A 26,448-nucleotide genomic window follows, 5' to 3' on the forward strand; every position below is an offset into this window, starting at 1 on the left:
AATTATCAGTATATCCGGACATGTAAAATGTTAATAAATGCCTGTTTTTCTTCTCTCTGTATTCCTCTTGCTGCCTCTAGACCTGTCTCCAGAGATCCTTCCGTGCGGAGGTGTATACCTGCCCTGCGTGTCGCCATGACCTGGGCAAGGACTTCGTCATGACTCTCAACAAGACGCTTCAGATGCTACTGGACCAGTTTTTCCCTGGCTACAGCAAGGGCCGATGAGGTCACAAATGCATCCATTTTGTGCACCTCCTTAAACACGGCGAAAATACCCCAGAGCTTCACGTAAAGGCGCATTACATATGCTCAGACTTACCCACAGTCAAATGTAATATTGCATACATACAGTAATTTACATGTACAATCATCAGACACACACACACACACACACACACACACACACACACACACACACACACACACACACACACACCCTCAACAGGAACTGACCCCACCTGTTGAACGTACTGTCTCCATTGGCATCATCACCAGCTTGAATTTCAATCCCCAAGGAACTTCTTACCCCAAAACTTGTCCCTCAACACGCTATGTACCTCACTTTCACCGCAAACACTTTCTTTTTCCTCCCTTGTTCTTTGTGTCCTTCATTTAAAAACTACTTAAGCCTGATTTTTAGTCGCTCGATGACGATGGTGCTGATCTACAAGCTCACATCACGCCACACTGTTACGCGTTGTAAGCTTGTAGATCGTCTACTTTCATCTTGAGCACATGGGCCTACTGGTAAGCTATTTTGGAGAACTTCTGCCTATAATGACATGCCCAAAATGGGGACGCCAGGATTAATATGGTTAATATCTCCCCACTGCCATGTTGTCCACTGTTGTCATGTACTGATGTGGAGGCTTCACACTGAACGAGTTACCCTTGTAGGTGTAATGAATGATAACCAATTATATTCCTGCCAAACATTTTTGCGTACCATGTATGCATTTTTAGATCAAAATATGCTGGTATGATCATTCGTATGGGTTGGGCCATATTTCCTTGGGAGAAGAAGTATTTATATAGATAGCAATATGACAAATTACAAAACAAACAGCGAGTTATGTGGCATAGTGTTACACACATAGGAAAACAAACAGCGAGTTATGTGGCATAGTGTTACACACATAGGAGTGTAGCCAGGATTTTAGAACTTCTCATGATGAGTCATAAATTATGGCTATCATGCCAACTAAAAAAAAGAAACGAGCCATAATCTAAGTAACATGGCATGATGGTCATAAAAGTGTGCAGAAAATATAAATAACGTATTACGTTTTATGTGAATCTGCTGTTTGCAAATATGCCATCCAGCCCTGTAATGTATTACAAATGCACTACATGCATTTGAGATTCTTTACTACTATATTTCACAATGACTGAAGTATGTTGCCTACATTCCACCAAGGCTGTAGCTATGTTGGAGGACACTGAGATCAAGACCTTAGTCATTTTCTCTGGAAGATTACCTTAATTTCTACAAACGCAAACTCCTAGCTATGATTTGTTCGGAGCCCCGAGTGGATATATTAAAGTCAGAAGGCCAGTACACAATGGAACACCAAATGGGCCTAATTTCACCAGAAGTTAAGTTTTACTTTTACTCCAAAGTGCAGGCAGTACATGACAGCATTTTATACTTTCATAAAATATATATTACTATGCTTTTGTGTATAACTGACTCGTGAGCTCAGTATATCTAAAACCATGGCCATATCCCTGACGTACAAACACCACAGTGTCACGTGCCACTATTTTGGTTGCCCAAATTAGAAGGTTAGTACATTTGATCACTAATGAGCTAAATTATTTTCCCTCGCAAATATAAATTAAACAAAGAGAGAGACCTCTGTCTGGCCACAATTCTTAACTCAAAGAGGGTAAAAACAATCCTGCCACAATTCTGGCTTCAGCTAATCTCTCAAAAGCTATGCCTCTCAAAATGAGACCTGATCTGGATCTGAACAAAAACATTTTAGTGCTGGAGCACAATGTCAGTTTGGCAATTGATTTAAGTTTTCAACCACAGGTGTCTTCACCAGAGTCATTAAAATAGTTCTCAGTGCACATAGTCACATACATCATAGTTCTCTCATTGGTGGAACATGATCAAAGAGTCATTTTAATACAACCAATCTAGGTAGTTTAAATGAAATGGAAATTTAGCTTCTGTGTTTTGGGTGAAATATTTTGTCCATCCAAATCCAAGAAATAGAGTAGTAATCATTTTCATCTGTGTCAAAGTTAGGCCATACTATTGATGTATGCTAAATAAACTTGGAGCGAGGAATACACCAGAATCTCATTCTGAACAATAATAAACTAGGTTTATTACTATTATGATAAATGAGAGTACGATACATGGAGACAATCAGGTCTCAGCAGTAAGTGTCTATGGATTCAGGGAGAGAACCGTTAGTGTGAGATCTATGGTAGAGTACGGCTGGCAAGCACAAATGTAAGATCCACACATTTAGTCCTACTGGGAATCTCATCTAGATACTAGGAGCAGTTAATGGGCGAGGTATATTTTATACTTTGTCGTACGATGGTGTCACGTGCCGAAAATGGCGGATACACATTGTGAGTTTGTAGATCTGCAATTTGATCATTTTTGAAGTTTTCGCTAATAGACATGCCCAAAATAGGGACACCGGATTGAAAGTGTATCATAAAATATATGATACAAAGTGTATCATAAAAATATCATATAATGTCAGGAGGGTTATAGTCTTCTGACAATACTATAACCTTGTTTTATCACAGAGAATGGAAGTCACCTTTTCATTAATTACACATTCTAGTCTCTTCATCACAACTGGGCAGTCGATGCTGTGTGGGTGCAATGAGAATCCAAAAAAGGGGAAGACATCATTAACTAATTATCATGGAGCATGCCAACCTCATCAAAGTTTTAAGCGACAACTGACTCATGCATTGGATGATTTTACAAAATCTAAAACCATTTTGAATTTAACTTTTTCAATCCAAACAAGGCATGCTAGAGGTGTGCATAGTGTAGCTGCAGCGCCTTCTGGTGGACACATTTGCAACAGTCTTATTGACACCAACACAGTATCTCAGGAGATCTTTTTTTCCCCCTCCCCATTATTTTTTATTTATCTCTTATTTATTTGTTATACTGATTATATTATCCCAGGATATAGCCTAACAAATAAATACATATTTGGCAGCTAGTAAATGCATTCAGTTGGATACATACATAAAAGTATGTATCTTTGGTGCGCAAAACCATAGACATTCTGTTTAACATGTTTCTGGCTTTCCTTTTATTTCCAAAATCGATGGGAGCATATTTGATTCGTGAAATGCAACACTTAACTGTGCAATAATGGAAAACTATCCGAAGACAGTGTTGGTGATAATGCTACCAACCAATGCATCACAGTGTGAAGCAGTTAAACTTCTGTTTCACTTGTGGGGTAACATTTATTTTTTGTGCTTATTGTTGAGGGGTTCATCAGGCTCCTGTTCGTGTTCCTCTGCTTCAAACATTTCAAGGATCTATTTTTGGGCTTTTATGCCTTTATTGATAGTATGGAAATGGGGGGGAGAGAGATGGGGAGTGACACGCAGCAAAGGCTGTTGGTATCTGGACTCGAACCCACGTCAGGCTACATTGAGCCTAGGTGTAACACCAGCTGTCCGGGCCCTCTGCTTCAAACATGAGAAATCCTTCACTACCAACACCACATCTTATTTAGCAAGCATAGATTACTTTTTTTTTTTAGATGGATTTTTCTTTTTAACCATGGTTCATGGCATACCCAAATGCAATATTTATGTTACATATGTCTGTCCCATAGCTTTTCAAAGGTTGTAAATTGAACATGATGTTGTTGTTCTTTTGTTTTTTTTCAGGAAATCTGGTCCTTGTTCATAAACATTTATCAGTTTAGCCATGCCTTCATGGCATCTGGCTAATAAGCCAGTGCCTGGTACGTCTGGAACAGAGACAATGCCAGTGATGTGTAACTTGCTGCTGTAAACATGTAATCACTTATTGTTCAATTGGCATTCATCTCAGATGGATTCTTCATTAAACGTTGTCTACCTGACCCCCACACCGCAGTGTTCAACCCCACCCCACCACTTTCTTTGTTGGCTGGCTGTTTGATAGTTTGTGGTGATGTCCTTATTTCTTTCTGAGAATTCAGGGTTCTTTTTTTGTTTTTAACGACATGCAAATACTATGATACTATGGTCTCTAAAGCTATATGTGATGTGCATTATTTCCACTCTTGCTCAAAGCGCTTCTAAGCAAGCAGAATTATTTTCTTCCTGCATTGACTGGTAAGCTAATAGAACTTTCTTTCTCTGTTGTGAGCTATGCTCTCTTTATCTATCTCCCTGTCCTCTACCCCAACCTGCTATCTACAGTACCTACTAATGTTCTTTAGACGTCGTGTTGACGCTTGGCTTCAGTGTTGTTATATGGTTTGGTTTTTATTATTGCACTCTATTGAAGAAAAAGTCACCTTTTAATTTTCCTATATGCTTACAATTATGTATGTACTTATGCCATTTTTTTTTCATCATTTTAGTTGCTTCTATTCTATTTTTAATCATTAGTTATTTTTATGTGGCGACCTCAAAATCTTGCTGCATAAACCAGCCTGAAGAGTTTCATCGCTTCATATTGTGATCTGAAATTTTTTACATGTTATAATACTTGATATTATGTACCTATTAAATATTTTGATTCCAGAAAATGGCACTGCTTCTAATTGTCATGGTAAAACCTTGGTGCAATTGAGTTTCTCTTACAAAGGGTAGATGTTTAAAAAAATATTTGCATATGAGCAACATAAAGTACTAAAATAATTTACCCCAGAATTGTTTTTAAAGTTAGATTTTGACCATGAAGACTGAACCATACCAGAGAAGTACTTGACCAAGAATATGAACATTAAAAGGGCACAATGACAAATCCACTTCCTCGTCCATACCAAATATCACTTTTCTGTACATTGGTATGGAAGATGGTTAAATTGTGTTCTGGCTTTGTCAGTCTTCTATTCTCGCTCAGTGAAAGGGCTTAGTCCATAAATTAATTTAAGTTATATTCATTTGAGAATATAGAACTATTTCCTGTTAAGTGATCAAAGTTCCAGGAATAATTCAATATTCATCTGGTGCACATTGGGCCAAATAGCCCATAAAACAAATTGTGCTCAATGTTGCACAAGCCACCAGTCACTGAATGTTGTTAAAATATTGTAAGCAAACAATTTCAAAGATTAACATAAGGTTTATTTTGGCTGCAGTTGTGTTGCATAGCTCACAACTGCAGAAACCCTAATACTACATGACTGTCGATTGTGCAATATTTCTCATTGGCACTAGTTTCTGGGTGGAAAAAGTGCTTAATATCTTGATACATACCACTGGAATGTCAACATTTAAAAGCAGAATTTTAAATGACCCACTTCACATATGAACTGAACAAGAAAATGTATTCTAAGTAAAAAGCCATGTGTAATGTTTTTTAATCATCACAGAAGCACAACAGTACCAATATAGGTGAACAACAAATTACTATTGTGAAAAAAGTTAAGGAATGCTAATTTAAACAGAACGTCACAGCAATTTTTTTTAAAATACCAAAACAAAATGCAATTTTAAGATCGGGTATACATGACAAAGAAAAAGCACTTTGGATAATTCACTTTCCTTACACGTTGTACCGATACCCCAGTCTATGTATCTTTCATTTTTAAAATCAATCTCATACAACAGCATTCACATTTGCATTACATCTCACTTTGCTACTCTAAAGGGGATTACTATCCAGCTATGAAGTACCAAATAATTACTGGAGGTGCCACTTAAAAGCAACACATTTCACAATACTTTATAGGCTTTCGCAAATGACATTAGTGCTCTATAATAACTGGTCCTGCTGATGCACATTTGTAATTCAAATTGGAGAAGACATGAGGGACACGTTTACAGTTCACCTTTAGCCAGTTACACAAAAGCTGGAGTACCCAAGAGTGTAAACCTGATGACCTTTTTGTTGTACATTCAAGAAATGAATAATCATCCTTAACCTATCGAATATGAAATACAAAGACAAAAACAGAATGAGCAGTAATAAGTCTCCGACATCTAGGAATTGCAACAAAAATGCTCAAAGTTTAAGAACATTTTTATATAGCAATTAATCTTAAATGATAACAATCGTACATAAAGATAAATGCGTGGAAAAAAGGAAAACGCATGTCTAAACTACCCTTGGAATACAACATGGTGTACAGGGGATGTGAGCACTTGAGTCACAAAAAAGGGAATGGAAGCTAAAGCGGGAGGGTTTTACAGAGTTGGTGGTAGATTACTGAGGCAGGTGCAAAAATGTGGGAAAGGTAGTAGATGGGAAGTTTGGGAGTTGATGGTATATGGTAGAAGATAAGTGATGGGCATTTGGTAAAACATGTAAAAGGGATTTTAACCACTTGAACCCTATATACTTACCTTGACTGGGGTCCCCCAGGGCTTACTTGGGCCTAGCCTTTTTTCTTCTACACAAAATCTCTATGCTGACAATGGTCAACCTACAAGCTCACCATGTGTTGCGTTGTGGGCTTGTAGATCTACCATGTCACAATATGTTTGCTCCAGAATAGAGACGCTAGGTTTCAAGTGGTTAAGAAATGATAGAGGGATGGAGATAGAATAGGGGGAGGGCGGAGCAGTTGTTCCGAGAGTTACTCTTCGTCGGAGGAGTCCCTGTCGAAATTGTAGGCCATGAAGAGAACATCTGGTCGAGGTGGGACGAGGGCATGGCCCGGTTTCACTATCTCAAAGCCCAGGAAGCTGAATGTACGCACCAGCTTGGCTGTAGGGTTTGAACAGTAGCATGAATGTTAAACAAAGTATTGGCTAATATGTACATTCAAAACAAAGTATTTATGTTTGTATTTGTAAGATTGGTACATTGGTATGACAGTATTGCTTGAATGCAAGGGCTGTGCTGGTACATACCACGATCATCTCTATTCTTGTAAAAGCAGACAAACACGCTGACAACTTTCAGATGTTCTTCGGCATACTCTAAAAGAGCAGCAAAACTAGAGAGAAAATAGGTGATTTGGCTTTAATAAATGTCACACGTAATTATACTGAAATGTGAACACACATTTATCTTGGTTCTACATGCAGACATTCCCATGCAGCCATGCCTTGTTCACATTAGATCTTTGTCATGCGATAGTATCGTGCGGAAAAAAACAATCTACAAGCTCACAACATGTCACTTTGTGAACTAGATCTACTTTAGAACAAATTTAGACATTTTTCGCCATCCCTGCTGACAAGATCTAAAAGCTCACAAAAGATTTGGTGTACACGGACAAAACAGCTACAGTAGAATCTCAGTGACGTTTTACTAAGGTATAGGGTTTAAGTGGATAAACTCCTTTCTTGTCTCACCTTTCTTTACTGCCTTCGGGAAGAGGGTCAAGAGGTATCTCCACATACAGGGCGTTGCCGCTTAACACAGCATCCCATTGTATCGCCTTGGTAACGGTGGGGCGGCTTTGGAAGTGAAGAATCCCAGGGCGACCGCTCCCCGCTGGCTCCTCCGTCACAGTCAACTTCCTGTCCTGAGGACAAAAAAATCAAAAACATAACAGTAATGGCCAATGTTATTAGTGTAAGGTAATATCTAAGCATGTTCTGACGTTTCTTATTTTGATGTGATGTGTTCCTCCGAGTACAAACAATAGCGAATGCAGTCATAGGGAGGGAAATGAGTTGCAATGACTCCTAACTTAAATGTAGAAAGTAAAATTGTTCTGGGTGTCTACAGGTTAACAGTGTGTTCAATTTCAGGTTTTTTTCTGTGCCTTTATGTATGATATCCTTTAAGTCCTAGCTGCTAGAGATAGTACTCCATTCCCACATCAAGGTGGGACGGCCTGGTGTATATTTCACTACAAGAAATTCTACAGTTGTGTACGTGCTTGTACACTTAATACTAAAACAATGTGTACCTTTTTTGTACATCAGATACTAACTGTAACAGATTCCCCCCCACCCCAAAATAAATAAACAGCAACAGTGACAATAATACCCATCACTATGTCCATCACATCAAGTTCGACCTTGCAGATAATTCCGATACTTAAATTGTCATCACTGCTGCAATTGTAAACACTTTCTAGTAAGCAAAGCACAGAAGAAATGCTACATCTGTAAAAATCCTGAAAAGATGCATTGTGGGTTTGATCGGCCATTTTCACTTGTTTGGGTCCCAGGAGGGGAGACATCACATTTCTCTTTTGGGTCCTAGGCTAAAACATTTGGGAACCACTGCAAACTATACACATGTACTGTACATGCACAGAGACTTACTGAGTAGAGCGGCCGTGCTGAAGGAGTGTGATCCCGTGTACCATTCCCCCGCCCACCTGGGATCTTCAAAGGTGGGTGAGGGGCATCAGGAACACCACAGAGGCCCTGGGTGGCGGGAACTACTACAGTGCAGGGACATGCTAGATGAAAGATACACAGATGAACACAATTGTGATTTTGTTTCCCCGATCTTACATCCATTTCCATTCCATGATGGAACATAACATAAGCATACCACATTTAGAATTTAACCAAAAAAATAATGCAATAAAGAGAAGACACAAGTAGTTCTACACTCGTCATCAAACTAAATCGATAATTAACAAGCAATTATAGTCATAGCAGTTTGCAGCAACTTGGCAAGATGTTTTTTAATCACACAAGCACAAAACGTAATGTACAAAATATTACATTTAAATATCTTGTTCTGAACAAACTAAAAGATGTCTTTAAAATAAAATCTTAGCGATTCTAGGGTAATTATGAGTCCCAAGGAAATTGCTAATAAAATAAAAACATGTTTTCCCATTTAGACAGTATGGCAACAATGTCTGCCTTTCATTGTTTAAGGCGATCAACAACCCATGTCACTATGTGCCAAGTCCCCAAACTCGGTTTGATAAAGGGATCTAAAATGTTCAATGATTTAAAATCGATACAGTAACTATTTAGCAAAGAAATGTAATCAGTGTGGATAGTGCAGGTTTTTTTAAGGGAAAAATGTATTAATATGAATATAAATAAACAGTGATTCTCTGGCAAATACATGGACATTATATTTGGACAAAACAAACCTGTACCTTGATATGAACACAGACTACACACTTATCAATAGACCAAGGGTAGCAATATTGCATGGAATTGGAAAAGTAATTTAACCCCTCTTTTTTCCATCTTAAAATTGCTAAATACAAAGCACAAGTCCGAGGTATTGACGATTTGATTATTTGCATTACAAAACGACGAAGTCAAACAATACGATATGTTGCCGTTTACATATCGATATACTTCGATTATTGAAATTAAATTCGATGCAGTTACTATATTGTTAGACCTCAGTAATGGCTGCGCCCAGGGCACCCCTCCCTGGATTTGTCTTCAAGCAAGCTGGCAAAAAAATCCTAATGTGTTGCCAATTTCAACCAATTAGGAGAGAATACCCATTTAACTATCAGCTACAATTGTTTGAGTTAACATTTCTTCTTCCAATTTGTAATATCCTCTCCCCTGACTCCATGTTCTGTTTACCAAAGAGCTGGGTAGACAGGGAGACTCCTTTTATTTTATTATTATTAACACAATGATTACCATCAGAAGAGACATTTTAATATTTTAAGTCAACCAAGAAATATTACTACCCGATATTGAAACTGCTTCGTGATTGTGTGATCTGATTTGATCAAGCATCTGTGTCAGTCATTTTAGATTTTTGGGGTTGGCTATTAAAAAATAGCAGACATACAAGCTCACAGCGTGTCACTTTGTACGAGCTTGTACATCTGCTATTTTTCAATGTTTAAGAAATAGTGAGAACTACTGATTTAGAAGGTATTTGCCTCAAATCTCAAAGACTTAATAGAATAAGTCAGACAGAATAATGCCAAGAGAATAATTGATAGCCGTGGCCCAGAGTAGACGCAAGAGCTGGGTTGTCACATTGGTGTCATGTGCTCACGTTTGTGTCATATTACTGTACAATAGATGGCAGTTGACTTACTAAAACGACAACTACCCAATAGTCTGACCATTGACTAATCACTCCAAGTCCTGCATGGGACATCCATCTCTCAACCACAACTTATTACACCAAAGGAACCATATGACACATCAGTCATCACCAACCTTTCAAGACAATGCTGTTCGTAATTAGCTTCTGTTGGATGATCATTGCATTGATTAATCGTGTTTTATAACCATATTATTTTGAACTATTATGTTAGGACATTTTGGATGTCATGGAATGGAAATGATGAGGTATATTTGAGCACATTCTGTGCTGAGTAACAAACCCTGGAATATGACACCGTCGTCATTGGTTCATGAGGAATGTACTAGAAGCAGCATAGAGAACGACGCCACCTCACAACATGCAATCAAAACACCTAACCGAACAAATATGAAGATCCACGAATCACTAGTTATTTTGTAGTGCTGTCATCAGATTTAATACCATAGGATGCAATACCATAGAATGTGTGAGAACGCAGGCAGTACGTATGCCCATTGTTTACACTTAGTAAAATAAGTAGTTAATCTGTAATTACATTATAATAATCTCAAAGAGAATTGTTTTTGTATTGCATTTGCTGCAACTGTGGTTGACAGGTTTCTCTTGAATAAGGAAGTCCACTCACTGGGTCTTTAAATCCGGGTTTCTAGCAGAGTCACTTTCTCGATGTTTAAGTAAACGTTGGCTACGTTAGTATTGGGTTATTTACTTATTTCGGTGCATAAACTGTAAAAAATAAAATGCGTATTTTATAATTAGACCTAATTAAGTTAAATTCGATAAATTTTCGACGATTAACCTAACGGTTTAATGCCAGACGAAAATGAATTATCGTAGCAGCAACGTACATTTGTCTAAATAAATTTAGAACAAACCAATATGGCAAATTATTCTCAGCTACAATCTTAAAAGTTATCGGGATAGATAAGATAACCCAACACGTTGGCGGTGTTGGGTGAAATCACCGAAAGATGAATCAAACAACGTCATGTAACCTTATTTGGACGAGTTACACCCGAAATTGTGACCTGCCACATTCCGGGACCTCGCAAACCAGTTTCGCAATTTTAACTAATTCACTGGAGGGATTTATGTCTATGTTGAGAGCAAAAGTCCTGTCAACATTTAAACCCATTTTAGGTACAAACTGTTGCATATTAATTTGTATGGCCATCCAGTTACAAAAAAAGCTGGAAAAACAAGGAACCTTCCCAATTGCTGAGGAAAAAATGAATAAACTATGTACTACTATCCTTACGTGACCTGGCAGTGACAGTACAATTAACAACCTCAAAGACTAGCTCTGGTCCATAGCTCTAAAATGCAACTTCAGCAAAGGGCATTTAATTAGGGATATGGACCAGAGCTACGCAAAGACCAATAGACAATAAAAGAAGACACCGAAAAACAGTGACACCCGAGGCCACATAATTCCATAAGTTGCCAATGTCGGTGTAATACCCGTCCCTACTTCGTTAGCTTAGCTTTAGGTCCCCATCCCCCACACCACAGCTAGCTAGTAGCTAGCTAGCTAGCTAAAGCTACATATTTTCACCGTGTCACTTTCACTTACTTTCCAATCATATCACAGATACTACTATTTAAATCCGCCATGGTAGTAAAAATACTGCTGTGTCCTTCTTTTTCGCGAGCAAAGCAATGACTGTTCAGGATCCGCTGGAGGTTGGATTTTACCATCCGGCCTCGGTGAGAGACACGAAGGGCTGACTGCTCACTGCTCTTGTCGGTTGTAGAATGATCATTCGATGAGACGGTGGCTCAAGTAACCTCGCGTGACGCGTCACCACCAGGCTTTCCATCCGCAGTACCTGTGGAAAGCTTGGATTATATTTACTGCAGAGCCATATAATAGAAGAGTTGCGATGTTGAGGGGGCAGAGACCGAGCGCTCGAGCGCTGTCCATGCAGCCTGAACTGAGACGAGCTGGAGTTTGAAATACATTGTTTTCAACGAGGGCGGCGCAAATAAGAGCTATTTTAAGCACGTGTGCAACATGCCAACTGTTTTAAAGTATTGTACAGTAACAACTAAAGTCTCTTTATTGTTTATGTTGTACGATTACTACAAAACAATCTAATATAAAGGGATTTAAGATCATTATAAAAGGATGGTTGCATTAACAATTTGTAATCGGTAATACATTACGGATATAATCACTATTGTCAGCAACAGAATATGGAGGGGTGTTGTCCATTGGGGTTTTTCTTTTTTGACTGCTAGTTGTTTTGTTTTGTTTTTTTTGTTTTTCTTGTCTCTTTATTTTGTGTAAGTCATGTGTATTTTGTATGCTTTATTGTAAAATCATTAAAAAACTTTGATGAAAAAAAATAAATAAAAAATAAGATCATTATAGCTGGGCTGTTGCCTGAGTCCAATGCATTTCTGTCTACTTCCGGTCCAGGACTTGTCCCAGTTGGTTGTCCCCCTTTTATATACTCTATGGTTGTCCCCATTCTCAATAGAAGTCTATGTAGGAGAGCCGCCATTGGACTGGCCCCATGAAGTGAACACAGTTTGCGTAACGCTGATGTACTGCTCAGTGTTTAGCGCGCAGATCCGGTCTACAGCCCGCCTACTAAGAACAGATCAGCAACATGCGAAGCGAACTGATCCCAGTATATTGGTTAAAGAAGTGTGTGTGTGTGTGTGTGTGTGTGTGTGTGTGTGTGTGTGTGTGTGTGTGTGTGTGTGTGTGTGTGTGTGTGTGTGTGCGTGCGTGCGTGCGTGTGTGTGTGTTGCAGTAATGATTGAACAAGATCTGGCCTGGGGTCCATTCTAGTCTAGATCATATTCAAAAGACATGATCACTCTCCTGACAATTCTAACATAACTTATATGACATAAGTTATTGTGATATGATCATGTACACTGTACATATTATGCATTTGGTAGTTCTGTAGTTCTGGCCTACACATACAGATGATGTGCACGTATGTATGAGCCTGAGTAGAACAGTGTGCAGTAGGAGGTATATGTCACAGTATCTCACAGTGGATACAGTGCTCCTTCAGTACAGTACCACTACAAAAATGCTTATATTTCACATCCAGGAATTCACATAATAGACACTATTTTATAACTAGAAAAAGTGCCCTTCTGGGCACAGGTCTCCACCAGGAGTGTGTGTGTGTGTGTGTGTGTGTGTGTGTGTGTGTGTGTGTGTGTGTGTGTGTGTGTGTGTGTGTGTGTGTGTGTGTGTGTGTGTGAGTGAGACACGGCTTGGCCTGTTGTAGCGCCACCATGAGGCTGATTTGAAAACTGGCATTTCTTCCTCAGCCCAGTGGGAATATGCATGCACAGTTTCACCGCAATCGGACGCTGCGTTGAGTAGTTGTGGCGATTTGTACAAAACGGGTACAAAGCGGGCTACTCCTGAAAAGTTTAGAAGCCAAATGAAGGTGGATTATGAGAAATCAAACAAACCCGTCTTGATCACATGACTATGGAGAGCATGTGTACCGATTTGTGTGAAATTTGGATAACATCTGAAGGAGTAATATTAGAAAATGTGTTTTACATATGTCGGCCTCCTGGTGGCGCTATAAAGAGCAGATGTGAAAAATTCCAGGCAAAGGTTTTTCCTTGGCCTCTAGGGAGTTGGCATACAAAGTTATCCACAAATCTGTGTAGTTGGAGGTAAAAACACTTTTCGGCCAGTTATAGCGCCACCATGAGGCTGAGTTGAAAATGTTCACATGGCATTTCTTCCTCGGCCTAGTGGGAATGTGCGTGCACAATTTCACGGAAATCACACGATGTGTTCATGATTTGCAGCATTTTGTTTGAAACTGAGCACTCCTGCGAACTTTGGAAGACAATCTTAGCCAATCAGGATGGAGTCTGAGAAATCTGAAAGACCCGTTTCGTTGAATGGCTCTAGAGAGACTGTGTACCAATTTGCGTGATGTTTGGACAAAATCTGTAGGTGTACTGTCCAAAAACTTGTTTTGCACAAAGCGGCCTCCTGGTGGCGCTATAACAGGCCGTTCTGGAAATTTTGGGGCAGAGGTTCATCGTTGGCATCCAGGGAGTGTGTGTGCGAAATTTGGCATCGACCGGGTTAACGATGCCGGAGATTAGCTGTTCACAGACGGACGGACGGACGGACGGACGGACACACGGACACACGGACACACGGACGGACGGACGGAGTGCAAAACATACTCTCCCCAGTGCAAAACATACTCTCTCCCCATGCCTTCGGCCTGGTGGAGACAATTATGTTGTGAAAATGCTTGGAGGAAACTGACCTGTGAGGTAATGTTATGCTATAATAAATGTGCAAATAAGCCTGCATGCTTTGAGCTGTGCACTGCCGTCCAGAGGGCCCCAGAGAAATGTCATGTAGACAGATGCCAGGTCATTATTGATCTGGCATTCTATAGCATTCTATAGGGCATAATTGGGCGTGGTTTTCTGGCACCACTGAAAAATCTCCCATTCATTTTTCCCATCGTTACACAAATATTATATCAATTATTTTAAGCCCAGAATCAAGCCATCCAGGATTCTAGTGATACATGACCATAACAACTTTGATTCTATGAAGAAAAAATAAAGAAAAAACTCTAGATTTAGAGGAGAGCACCTGCTATAAATGCCTAAATTGAAATTGAAAGGGGGGTTTGAGCTCTCTAGTAGTTACTTCCTACCCCATTTGGTCAACCTAATCCAAATGCTCATCTTAGTTAGTGGAAATTATCTGTTTGACAATTTTTCTATACTTCACTGCTGTCTTAATTATTATCGTTGCAGGAGGTGTATACAAAGATGATTTTAAACTAATGGCAACAACTGATGAGGTAGGCTACTCAACTGCAACTCAACAAGGCCATGACAATATTCGTTCCAAATTTCTCAGAGACTCAGCCATCTCCATTCCATACTGTAGCTCCAATCATCACCCACACACACTCTCCATCAAACAGGGACAGGTCCCTCAAGATTTCAAACATACTAAAGTACAGGTTGAAAAGTATCTTGCCAATAAAAAACTAATGTACGAATTCCAATCTGGCTCCAGAACATCCCACTCCACTGACACATGCCTCCACAATTTGAGCGACCACATCAAACATGAGGTGGATGCTGGCAAATCATCATCATCATCATTTTTCGACCGCGGTTGAGATCATGATGATGATGATGATGATGCTGGCAAATACTGGGCCTTGGTTCGTCCAAAAGGCTTTTTTTTAATGTTTTTTTTTGTGGCTTTCGCCTTTATTTTATATTTTTTTATAGAGGGACAGACAGTAGGCTGACAGGAAAATGGGGAGAGAGATGGGGGAGTGACATGCAGTGAGGGCCGTCGGGATCGGGAGTCGAACCCGCGGCACACTGCCAGACTGGATTACCAGCAGTTTGAAAAGGCCCTTAGCTGTGAACTCGGTAAAATCGTTACCTGGCTCGCTGATAACAAACTGATAAAAAACTGAATCCATTCTCTTTGGATCAAATAGTAATCTCAGCAAGGCCAACAAAAATGGAGGACCTTGATGTAGGCTAAACAAGTCTTTTTTTCATAATCAGGATGGCAGAGCGGTCTAAGGCGATGCATGCGTTCAGGTCGCAGTCTCCCCTATAGGGAGGCATGGGTTCTGACCTTTTATAGAAGTGTATATAGGCCTATATGTAGGCCTACATCTTTTAATGTTCTGATGAATTGAAAATGGAGGACCCTCATGTGAAGTCTTAGTGCTTTTCCTGGTTGTATCCTTAGCAGTTTTTGTATTGACCTGTACTTTCAATCAATATTGACTGAGACATTCTGTCTCTCTTCATCAGAATTGTGTTTTGAGAGTTTGTTTATAGTGGGACCCATTTTTCCACATGAGGATATATAGGTTTTTCCCTAGCTTGTTAATATCATGAGCAGGGCGACCTGTGACGAGAGAATAGCTCCAAGCTTGTATTTTCTTGCTTTGTTTAATGAAAGGGGGGGGGGGAGAAGGAGATCGGAGTGGCAGGGGCGGTATTGCAGTCGCTGTACCGCAAAAAGAGAGTTGAACCAGAAGGCAAAGCTATCTGTCTGCCGAGCAATCTTTGTTCCTACTCTCACCTATGGTCATGAAGTGTGGGTCATGACCGAAAGAATAAGGTCGCGAATACAAGCGGCCGAAATGAGTTTTCTTCGACGGGTGGCTGGCATCTCCCTTCGAGATAGGGTGAGAAATTCATTCACACGAGAGAGACTCGGAGTAGAGTCGCTGCTTCTTCGCCTGGAAAGGAGCCAGCTTAGGTGTTTCGGGCATCTGGTTAGGATGCCTCTCGGGCGTCTCCCTAGACGTCTCGGGATCCCCCAGGAGGAAGTCACTAATGTTGCTGCTCTGGAGCGATTAAAGATGGATGGATGGATGGTTAGATGGATGGATGTTTAATAAAAAAAATAAGAACAATGTGGGGAAAATTATGTCATAACAAAGTTATGTCATGATTAGCCCCTTAAAATGCTTTGGTGGTCTTGATTGTCTGCCATACTGTATGAATTTCTTGAAAGAGGCCTGCTACATCTATCCTGTCATAACACAAATTATAAATCAGATAGAATCAATATTGCATGAATTACTTTATTATAACCAGCTTGTCAAGTAAAATTATTGTGTTTATGTTCAGATAGATTTGTTGCAAATCTAAACTGTTAGATTTTCAACAAATCTAATCCTTAAATCATGTTTTAGACTAAACATGATTTTAACGTTGGCAGAAAACTTCCAAATTGGAAGTTGCTGAAGGAGGGAGGGTAAATTGCATTCATGCATGTGGCTATAAAAAAAATCATAAGGATACCACAATAAATTCACTGTTGATGTTTATAAATGAATTAATTAGAATAATGGAATAGAGGACGCACACTGCAGTTTGTTTCTGAAAACGAGTTGAAAGGCCAATGCAAAGCTGGATTGTGACATTTTTGTCATTTGGTGAACAAAGAATCCCCAAAACATTTTCTCCAAAACATATCTCCCTGCTTTGATGGTTTTGTCTTGATTGTCACCCTGTGTATGTATTTCTTGAGAGAGAAATGGCAACCTAGCCTCTAGCCTACTACATCTAATCCTGTCATATCAAGAATTGTACTGCAGGGTGCAGAATATAACCCCAGACGCTCTCATATGGACCAAGGCATGGTTTCTATTTGGGGAATAGTGTCTCTGCCAGTTTCACTGATCTCCAGTCTAGGATGTCTTTGAACATACTGAGTGTGTTGTCAGCTAATGCCCGCGTGAGATACCACAGAAAGAATTAAGTTTGGAAAAAGCCTTATGGGTGTTGACGCTAGGTTTACCTATGAATGGCTGCATTTATAACAGAGGCGGGCACAAATTGAAATATTACAAGCCCTAGATTTTTCCGTTGCCGTCGACTTCGTTTTCTGAAACAGGTTTGTCCCTCTGCGAGATCCGTCGTTTTGTTCTGGTGGTAAGCGACGCTTCAGTTCAGCAGCTACTGACTGTACTTGCTGCTGATGTGCACTGACAAAGATGGAGAGCGATACCACTATCAGGAGAATAAAAACCTTCGGAACGCAAAACAATGGGTCCCAAGGGAACCATGACTCCCGGGACCAGTGGGGGAATAATGGCTACAGCAGTGACCCCAAAAAGAAGCCAGAAGTGAGTCTGTACTTGCTACGAGAGGGGCTCGCAGCTTCTATGGTGTTTGTATTTATTTTGGTGCTATGGGGACTCGTGCATTTTTCGCTACAGCAGCTTGTCATCGGGAAGTCGACTGGCGAGTTCAACGCAATACGGGCCAGGTGAGTTAAAGTGCTGCCGCTGGCAAGTTCACAATTTAAATTGGGGTTTTAAATGGCTGATTTCCTCCCTTATCGTATGCGCTTTCACCTTTCCTCTAGTTGTGTAGCTTGTGTTAACAACACCAGACAGACCCGCCTAGAAACAGTTACAGGGCTTCCCCCTCCTCCCCTCCCTCAAGGTATGGCAGGTAGGGTCTGTAACGGTTGCATTGCAAGTTGACACAACAGAGGCATGGTAAGGCAAGGATGAGGAAGTAACTACTACTAATATATTTAGCACATATATTATATAGTTAGACTCGAGTTATGGTAAAAAATAAAATGACAATACATTTTTCTCCACCCAAACTCTTGGATTATCTTAAATTGTAATCACATGTCATGGTTATTCAAAGAGCCACACGCGTTCCCTGTCACGACTTGCCACTTAAATTGTCATAATGTTTTTTAGGAGAAAAGTCTGGCTCGGAATATATACTCTAGTAGTTATACTGCGTAATTATTTTCAATAAGGCTGGCTGTTTTAGCAATGCGAGACTAAATCAATAAGGTGACGACAGCAAAATAAAATTTCCTGTATTATCAGTTCCTCTGATAATACAGGAAAGGTCATGGCAGGAGAGGAAAGAGGATGTCACATTTCCACAGGGAAGCTACCTAACCACACCCACAATCTTACAGAGACAGGACATTCCCATCTATACAGGATATGGTGTTTACAATGTTAAATCCAAATGAAGTTTTACAAAAACAAGAACTTGGTTGATAAATGTGGAACATGATTATACAGTATAGCTGTCAGGAGGAAACCACCTAACTCCATTTAAAAAGTGCTTCGGACAAAATCTCTTTACTCAATTGGACCCCCAAACTGTCTGCTAAAACAGATAACTCTACCACCTCCCCCACCAACTTTGATGAGGCAGTATTGCTTTGTTTTCAAAATATAAGGTTTTCTTCATTTACTGAAAAATGTACATTTTTAATTTTCTGAAAAATGAACATTTTGGACTTGGAATTTTGGCAGAGATATATCGGCTATATCTTTTTCAAAAATGTAAATCAATATATTTCAATTTACTTAGTTTAGTGTACAGTTTGTCTTTAGCTTTTTGTTTGAATAGACTTATAGCCTACATTCAAGGACAGCGTCTTTGCATTTAAATTGTCACATCTCATCACTCTTAACTTACATTTTGACAGTATTTTATCAAAAAAGGCTGATGAACAATTTACAATTTAGCACCTCAACAGTTTGGCGGCAGGTGCGTAGGGCAACAGTGCATATTAAAAAAAGGTATCTTTGAAAAACAAAGATGACCTGCACACCGTCAGAAACTTGCCAAAAATGTTGCTCTTTTAACAGTTTCCCTGTGGTGATTAAACAATCATGTTCCAGATCTCCCTGCCTAGTTTACACTAACCTTTGAAGAGCCACTGCGCCGACTTTGTCCTTGCTTGTCATGAAAATCCCCTCTAAAAGGGTGTAATCGCTTGCCGTAGACAGTGTTGAAAAGTATTCCAAAGTGGTGATCACAACAACAGAGCGGAGGACGAACACCCACGCTACAAGGCACTGCCGACATTGTAATGCATTGGGCCTCAATTTTCCATAATTTAACTGATTGAATGCCAGGCATAGTCTTATTATTGAATGATCAACTGGGACAGAATGCTGCCAAGCTGTCTGTCATTTCAACACATGCTGATCAGTGAACAAGACACAAATGCAGTCGAAATAGATTTGACCATAGAAATGTGGAGCATTGTGGACTCAAAGCTGGTCATAGCTGACAGGGTCATAGCTGACAGGGTCATCACTATGTTTCCAGAGTCCTATGTTTCTTGGGTCCTATGTGGGAACATAAAAACAGGGTCCTATGTTTCCCAGTTCTGACAAAGGGACCTACAGTATATTTCCATGGTCCTCCTATCTTCCCGGGGTCAAACCACGACCCCATCGTTGTGATTTTTAACTCACTTGACAACAAAGCAGGCATGCTGACAGCAAGGACTTGAGGCTTGTGAGGCACAGCACCCGTGCAAGCCACAAAACGATTGAGTGGCTGTGGCGAGCAGCCGATGGCATTGTGCGTCGACAAGCACACATCCACAGACCGTCCGTGTTGGCAAGTGTTGGTGTTCGGAATAGGTTATCATCAATAGAGGGTATGCGTGTGACATCATCATCATACCCGGAAGTTATGCGGGAACGCCTACTGAGTGTCCAAAAACTACTTTCTGGCCTTGACAGCCCATACATCCAAACAGAAAAGTCCTATTTGATTGCATTAAATGACTTTAAATAACGTTAAATTAACTTTGTCACTCACTTTGCCACTCGATTTGCCACTCGATCTGCCATTCACTTTATGCATACGCATACCCTCTATAACTGAAATTGCACATACTGTAGTACTAGACAATGATGCGGCGATGTGCATGTTAGTCTCGTATAGGGCTAGCTTGCAAGCTACATAAATGTAAACAGACTGTCTGCAACACAATAGGAGGGATAATGTGTGTTAACAGAAGATGGGGATCCTGGAAACATAGCACCCTAGAAACATAGGTAGGCTCCCTAACTGGCACGCATCGCACATACACACTTACACCTTCAGTGTCAACCATTTGTTTGTGGTATTGTCCTCGACCTATAGTGTCGGCTTCCCTTTGTGGTGTTTGATGTGTGTATGGATGACGGATGGATTCATTTTCAACACAAGATGTTGACTATTCAATTCTGTCATGTTTCTGTACAGTATGTACTATGTACATTATGTCATGTATTTACATTTTAGTTGGTTGTTAGTTAGCTGTCGAGCTTGTAAACCTACTATTTTCACGATGTCATATGATGAAGTATTAAGTGTTTAAGACGTTACTCTGGATATTTATCAAACTATCTCTGTGTCACCTCTCCATCTACACTACTCACGGTTACCTACTGTAGACGGCACCTGGAACGCATCACTAGCGTGGGCCCACGGCCGGTGGGCAGCCGGGAGAATGAGGTGCTTACCGTGAACTACCTGCTGGAGCAGATTGAGCACATCCGGTCTGAGAGTGTGCATGGTCCCCACCGGTTGACGGTGGATGTGCAGCGGCCCACTGGCTCCTTCTCCATTGACTTTCTGGGTGGTTTTACCAGCTTCTATGACCGGGTCACCAACATTGCAGTGAAGTTTGAGCCCAAGACTGGGGCACAGCACTTGATGTTGGCCAACTGCCACTTTGACACGGTGGCCAACAGTCCAGGTATGAGTGCCCGTGCTTGCCAATAATAATGTGTCCAGATTCCAGAACTTCACTGTTTGTACAATGTACACTGAGGCCTTTAGTTTGAGTGCAGTGAACTGGCACACTCTGTGCACTGTTTTCTCTGAGTGCCACACAGGCACTAACAAAATTCTAGTATTGTGAGTGGATGTTGCATTCCTGATTTGGATATGTCAATTAAATTAAATGTTACTATGGTGACAAATCACAACAAGTTTTCTCAAGACACAGAGACCCCTGAGCAAATATTTTCCCATGGACCGCTCGCCCCCAGCTGTATTTGTTTCAGTGAGGATAAGCTTAGAAATACGTTTCAGGGGTAGGTATAGTTATACTGAGGTTAAGTTTAGGAATAAGGTTAGGTTTTGGCACCGTTTTACTGGGGTTACGTTCAAATCATTGTTTATTATTATTTTATTATTATTATAATTATGTTTATGTTTTAAAATGTACAATATTATGTCGGGCCTATAAAAGAGGGATGTGAAGCTCTCATTGTACCCTATCACAAAAGCTAGGAAATTACTGTAATCTACTTTAAGTAGAAAGTGACCCTATTTACCTGACCAGTTCTAAAGCATCTATATCCAAAGTGCTGTACCATCTGTGTTCGCATTCACCCATTCATTCACGCACGCACGCAGTACACACGTACACACTACACACAGTACGCACGCACGCACACACACACACATTCACACTTCCCGTTCCTAGACAGCTGCTCTACTGAGATAGATTGTATGCATGTCATAAAATTGTACTCTTTCAGAGTTCAGTTGTGACTGGCTCCACACCCTTTCCAGAAGGAGGTTCTCGGAACGCACGCACGCACGCACGCACGCACGCACGCACGCACGCACGCACGCACACACAAATGAAAACAAACTATTAAATTGATCCCAGAGGTGTGGTACAGGAAAATACACACAATCCATGCGGTAGCTGGATTGTTGAAATTTGTAACCACCTCTGTGCCCAGGGTTTTAGCAATTCACTCCTTGTATGAATGCACATTGTGACTGTGAATGTAGGCTACACATTCAACCTTTTCAACATTCAACAGTAATGCATTTTTGTCAACTAAAATAATATAAACACATTCCATTGGTACTCTACTGTGTTTTACATTCATGAGACCTAGTCTCTCTCGAGCCAGACTGTTGACTCCATCATACAGTCTGTGCAAAGTATAAGCACAGAAAATGATCCCGGGGTCTTGCCTCCCCACTCTTCCATTTCGTCTTCGCAATCTAATTAGTCAAAGCATGTATAGCTTGCTGCTTAGCAGAAATGCTAATACAAAATATGTTATGAAGATATTTTAAAATATTTGACATTCTTCAGAAAACTTATGTCATGATTTAGAAGGCATTTTTAGAATCAGACTCTGGTCTAAATGGGTTAAAATATATTTTTGTGAATGGAAATGACAAACAGATGACGGCTTCATGTCTTCGCTTTCAGGAGGTGTAGTTCCAGACTATATAGAATTCAGAGATTGTGGAATAGCTGGATTGTTGGACTATATAGAATTCAGAGATTGTGGAATAGCTGGATTGTCGGATTGTGGATTGTTGAAATTTGTAACCACCTCTGTGCCCAGGGTTTCAGCAATTCACTCCTTGTATGAATGCACATTGTGACTGTGAATGTAGGCTACACGTTCAACCTTTTCAACATTCAACAGTAATGAATTGTATTTTTGTCAACTAAAATAATATAAACACATTCCATTGGTACTCTACTGTGTTTTACATTCATGAGACCTAGTCTCTCTCGAGCCAGACTGTTGACTCCATCATACAGTCTGTGCAAAGTATAAGCACAGAAAATGATCCCAGGGTCTCGCCTCCCCACTCTTCCATTTCGTCTTCGCAATCTAATTAGTCAAAGCATGTATAGCTTGCTGCTTAGCAGAAATGCTAATACAAAATATGTTATGAAGATATTTTAAAATATTTGACGTTCTTCAGAAAATGTCAGAAAATTTAGAAGGCATTTTTAGAATCAGAATGGGTTAAAATATATTTTTGTGAATGGAAATGACAAACAGATGACGGCTTCCTGTCTTCGCTTTCAGGAGGTGTAGTTCCAGACTATATAGAATTCAGAGATTGTGGAATAGTTATCTGGCTATGCAAGACTACATTTATTGATTGATTGAATACTTTATTGGCAGAAATGTAATCAGTACAGGGTACAGTCAAAGAAATGTAATCGGTACAGGGTACAGTCAAATAAATGTAATCGGTACAGGGTACAGTCAAACATAACACGTCCAAAGGGATCACCTGAATGTTTCCATTCAGGCCCTGGGTATTCAATTCATAATCATGTAATGAAAAACAACAACAAAATTCAAATCATCATAAAAGGTAAAAAATAAAAAAAGATATACATAATAATCTACATATAAATACACACTCCTGGATTATTTGTTTTTTTATAAAGTAATGGTTTCCAAACGAATCTGTAGTTTCAGCCCAATCTATTGATTTGAAAGACTTGAGTGTATAGTATGATCATTTCTAAGCGACGCGTGCGTGCGTGTGCAGTTGTGCACAATTGCTTCTGCCTCCCAAGCTTTCTACATTTCAGTCAGACTTTGGGTTGCACAAAGATGAATCTGTGTCCAGCATAAGTGGCAGTGACAGCGGCACGAATGGTACCCAGAGCTCAACTGAACAACCCCCACCCCAACAATTCCAATCCTGAAATCCTGAGCACATGATTCTGCCCCTGTCTCAGTTTCTCTCTGAACTCTTTGTCCCCCACCCCTTAGTATCCAAGATTTGTTCTTTACCGCTAACCCCTCTAATCTCAGCCAATCACATGCCTAGCCAGTTCCCTCTGCTTTTTATCATTCTTTGATTCTCTCAGTTCTGCACCTTTTGCTTTAATGTTCTCTCCATCAGATGGAAGGGGTTGAACTTTTCTTCTGCCAGGTTTTCACATTCCACAGGTGGTTTACATGCCACTAGGCTTGGCTTTCATATAGGGAAATAAATCACTAAATTCTAGCCTCGTTTGAGGAGGTTGGTTTGTGAATTAAATTTATCAAGATGTACTTGGGACGTTATCAGCACTCTGTCTCGTCTGCTTGTTTCCTTATGTACAGCTCGGCCATTGGACAATGCTCAAACATGCACCACCTGTCAAGTTTAATCCTGACAACTGCTAATGATGTTTAGCTTGAGATGACTGGAAACGGGTTTCTCTTACAGTTGTTGTGAAGCTTAATAACTTATCATGTGCTTGGATTGTACTATTCTCTAATGGAAGTTAATTTAACATGAGAATATGTTACAAGAGCATAAAAACAATCAAACTATTGTATACATTGGATTTGTTCTATGTACCATTCAGTCCATCAATTATGCATGTAAAGAACATGAAAATCATATTTTGTAGACACCTTCTGATTTTAGTTTTGACCATGAAAACCTAATTCTCTTATTTGTTAGTCAAAGATACTTGCACAATTTAAGAATTATAATCAATAACCACAACTAAAGTGATGCTGTGTAGCATATTCAACTAGGCAAAAGTTATTTTTGATATAATCTTTCCCTGGCCATTTTTCACAATACCATTCCACATAAATTGTTTCTTGTAACATCTTATTCCAAACACGCCAAAATGATGCAGATGTTTCATGTATTTTAATGTTAATACATTAATACATACCATTTCTGAAAACGTTGTTTCAAAATATGATAGGTGCTAGGACCTACAAGATCTACAAGCTCATAGCGCGCCACCGAGTGGCGCGCTACGAGCTTGTAGGTCTGCTATTTTTGAAAAATCGTGAAAATAAAATTTAAAAATAAATCTTTTTTTTTTTTTTTTTTTTGAAAATAATTTGGGGACCCCCTAAAATAATTTGGCGACCCCCTGCTGTAGAGCACTGCACAGCTTCCAGGCCAGCAACATAATATGCATATACATACAGTACACATGCATGTGATGTATGCTTTTCACTGGAAATATGTTCATAATGTGATGAACATTATGCAAGTGACAGTGTTATTATACAAAAGTCTGTAGGGTAGCTGATAACATTCAGTAAGTTTTATGTATTACATTTTTGTATTTTATGATCTCTTCTGCCAGGCCGGAACGGCTGGGGTCCAATATGATGTTTTCGCCCCTGTGTATAGAGCTAATCTTGCAAACTACTAGACCGGTCCACGCCAAATGTTTTTATGCACGCTGTCAATATGCATCTTGGTGGTGCTTTGCCATGCATTGTTCCTTGTGGATTTTTAGTACCTGTTGTCAGAGTACTGGGTCAGAGCCCAGTCTGTGATGTCGGTACTACAGTATATGACTGACATGGTTTCAATAAATGTGTCTTAGCACTTGTGGAACTGTAAGTAAAAACTCACACTCGTGTGAAGTGAGGGGCGCTCTAGTGTTTTATCGTCATTCGTCATACATCATTATACATCACATTCCGTGCTCAGCCAATCAAATCATCTCGAATTTAGTACACACAGACACGCAAAGCTGGGCATAGGATATATACATATTACAGGTATGCATCTAATGATCTAAGAACGGCTGCACAATTCGGCATTGGCAAGCAGGTATGCATAGCAACGGTTTGTGTTGTGTGTGTGTGTGTGATGATGATAGACCATTCTATGGTGTGGCAGGTTGTTGATGACGACAGAGGGACAGATACAGATATACAGTATATATCTGTGAGAGCGAGACCTCTCTCTGTTGTTTGTGATGCGTGTCCATCCAGTTCTAGCAGTCTACAACTAAGAACATTTTTGAAGAACTTATTTTTTGGGTCAGAGAGATGATGAAGAAGAAAGAAAAGAAAAAGAAGAGAGAAAAGCTGTATGAAGCATTGTATCATTCCTCCGAAGGGGAAATTACTTTTGTGGATTCACCGCCTCAGGAGGAAGTTCCACCCTCAGAGGTCAAGGAAGAGACAGTTCCACCCTCAGAGGTCAAGGAAGAGACAGTTCCACCCTCAGAGGAAAGGGAAGAGGAAGCTCCACCCTCAGAGGAAAGGGTAGAGGCAGCTCCACTCTCAGAGGATAGGGAAGAGGAAGCTCCACCCTCAGAGGAAAGGGTAGAGACAGTTCCACCCTCAGAGGAAAAGGGAGAGGAAGCTCCAACCTCAGAGGAAAGGGTAGAGGCAGCTCCACCCTCAGAGGAAAGGGAAGAGGCAACTCCACCCTCAGAGGAAAGGGAAGAGGCAGCTCCACCCTCAGAGGAAAAGGAAGAGGTAGTTACGTCCTCAGAGGAAGAGGCAG

General features: G+C 40.1%; 3 protein-coding genes across 5 annotated transcripts in view; 2 read left to right on the plus strand and 1 right to left on the minus strand.

Moving 5' to 3' along the window:
- uhrf2 (ubiquitin like with PHD and ring finger domains 2) overlaps nt 1-4,744 on the plus strand; it is a 44,575-nt gene extending 39,831 nt beyond the window's left edge. For both annotated transcript variants that reach the window (XM_079525126.1, XM_079525127.1), the window contains exon 16: nt 81-4,744. In XM_079525126.1, coding sequence (XP_079381252.1) covers nt 81-227 — 147 coding nt within the window. In that variant the 3' untranslated portion in view covers nt 228-4,744. The remainder of the gene's footprint in view (nt 1-80) is intronic.
- A 760-nt stretch (nt 4,745-5,504) lies between these two features.
- On the minus strand, nt 5,505-11,882 carry oaz1b (ornithine decarboxylase antizyme 1b). Its single transcript, XM_079524900.1, is given in 6 exon segments — nt 5,505-6,870; nt 7,017-7,102; nt 7,464-7,636; nt 8,388-8,474; nt 8,476-8,527; nt 11,690-11,882. Coding segments are annotated over 6 exon segments (654 nt in total). The 5' UTR covers nt 11,815-11,882; the 3' UTR covers nt 5,505-6,739.
- A 5,687-nt stretch (nt 11,883-17,569) lies between these two features.
- Nucleotides 17,570-26,448, plus strand: part of ermp1 (endoplasmic reticulum metallopeptidase 1) — a 48,071-nt gene continuing 39,192 nt past the window's right edge. Inside the window, exons 1-2 of one of the 2 annotated variants that reach the window (XM_079524729.1) lie at nt 17,570-17,896; nt 20,850-21,154. In XM_079524729.1, coding sequence (XP_079380855.1) covers nt 17,622-17,896; nt 20,850-21,154 — 580 coding nt within the window. In that variant the 5' untranslated portion in view covers nt 17,570-17,621. The remainder of the gene's footprint in view (nt 17,897-20,849; nt 21,155-26,448) is intronic. The other variant, XM_079524730.1, reaches the window with a different exon arrangement.

Source organism: Electrona antarctica (assembly GCF_951216825.1).
Source record: "Electrona antarctica genome assembly, chromosome: 16".
NCBI lineage: Eukaryota > Metazoa > Chordata > Actinopteri > Myctophiformes > Myctophidae > Electrona > Electrona antarctica.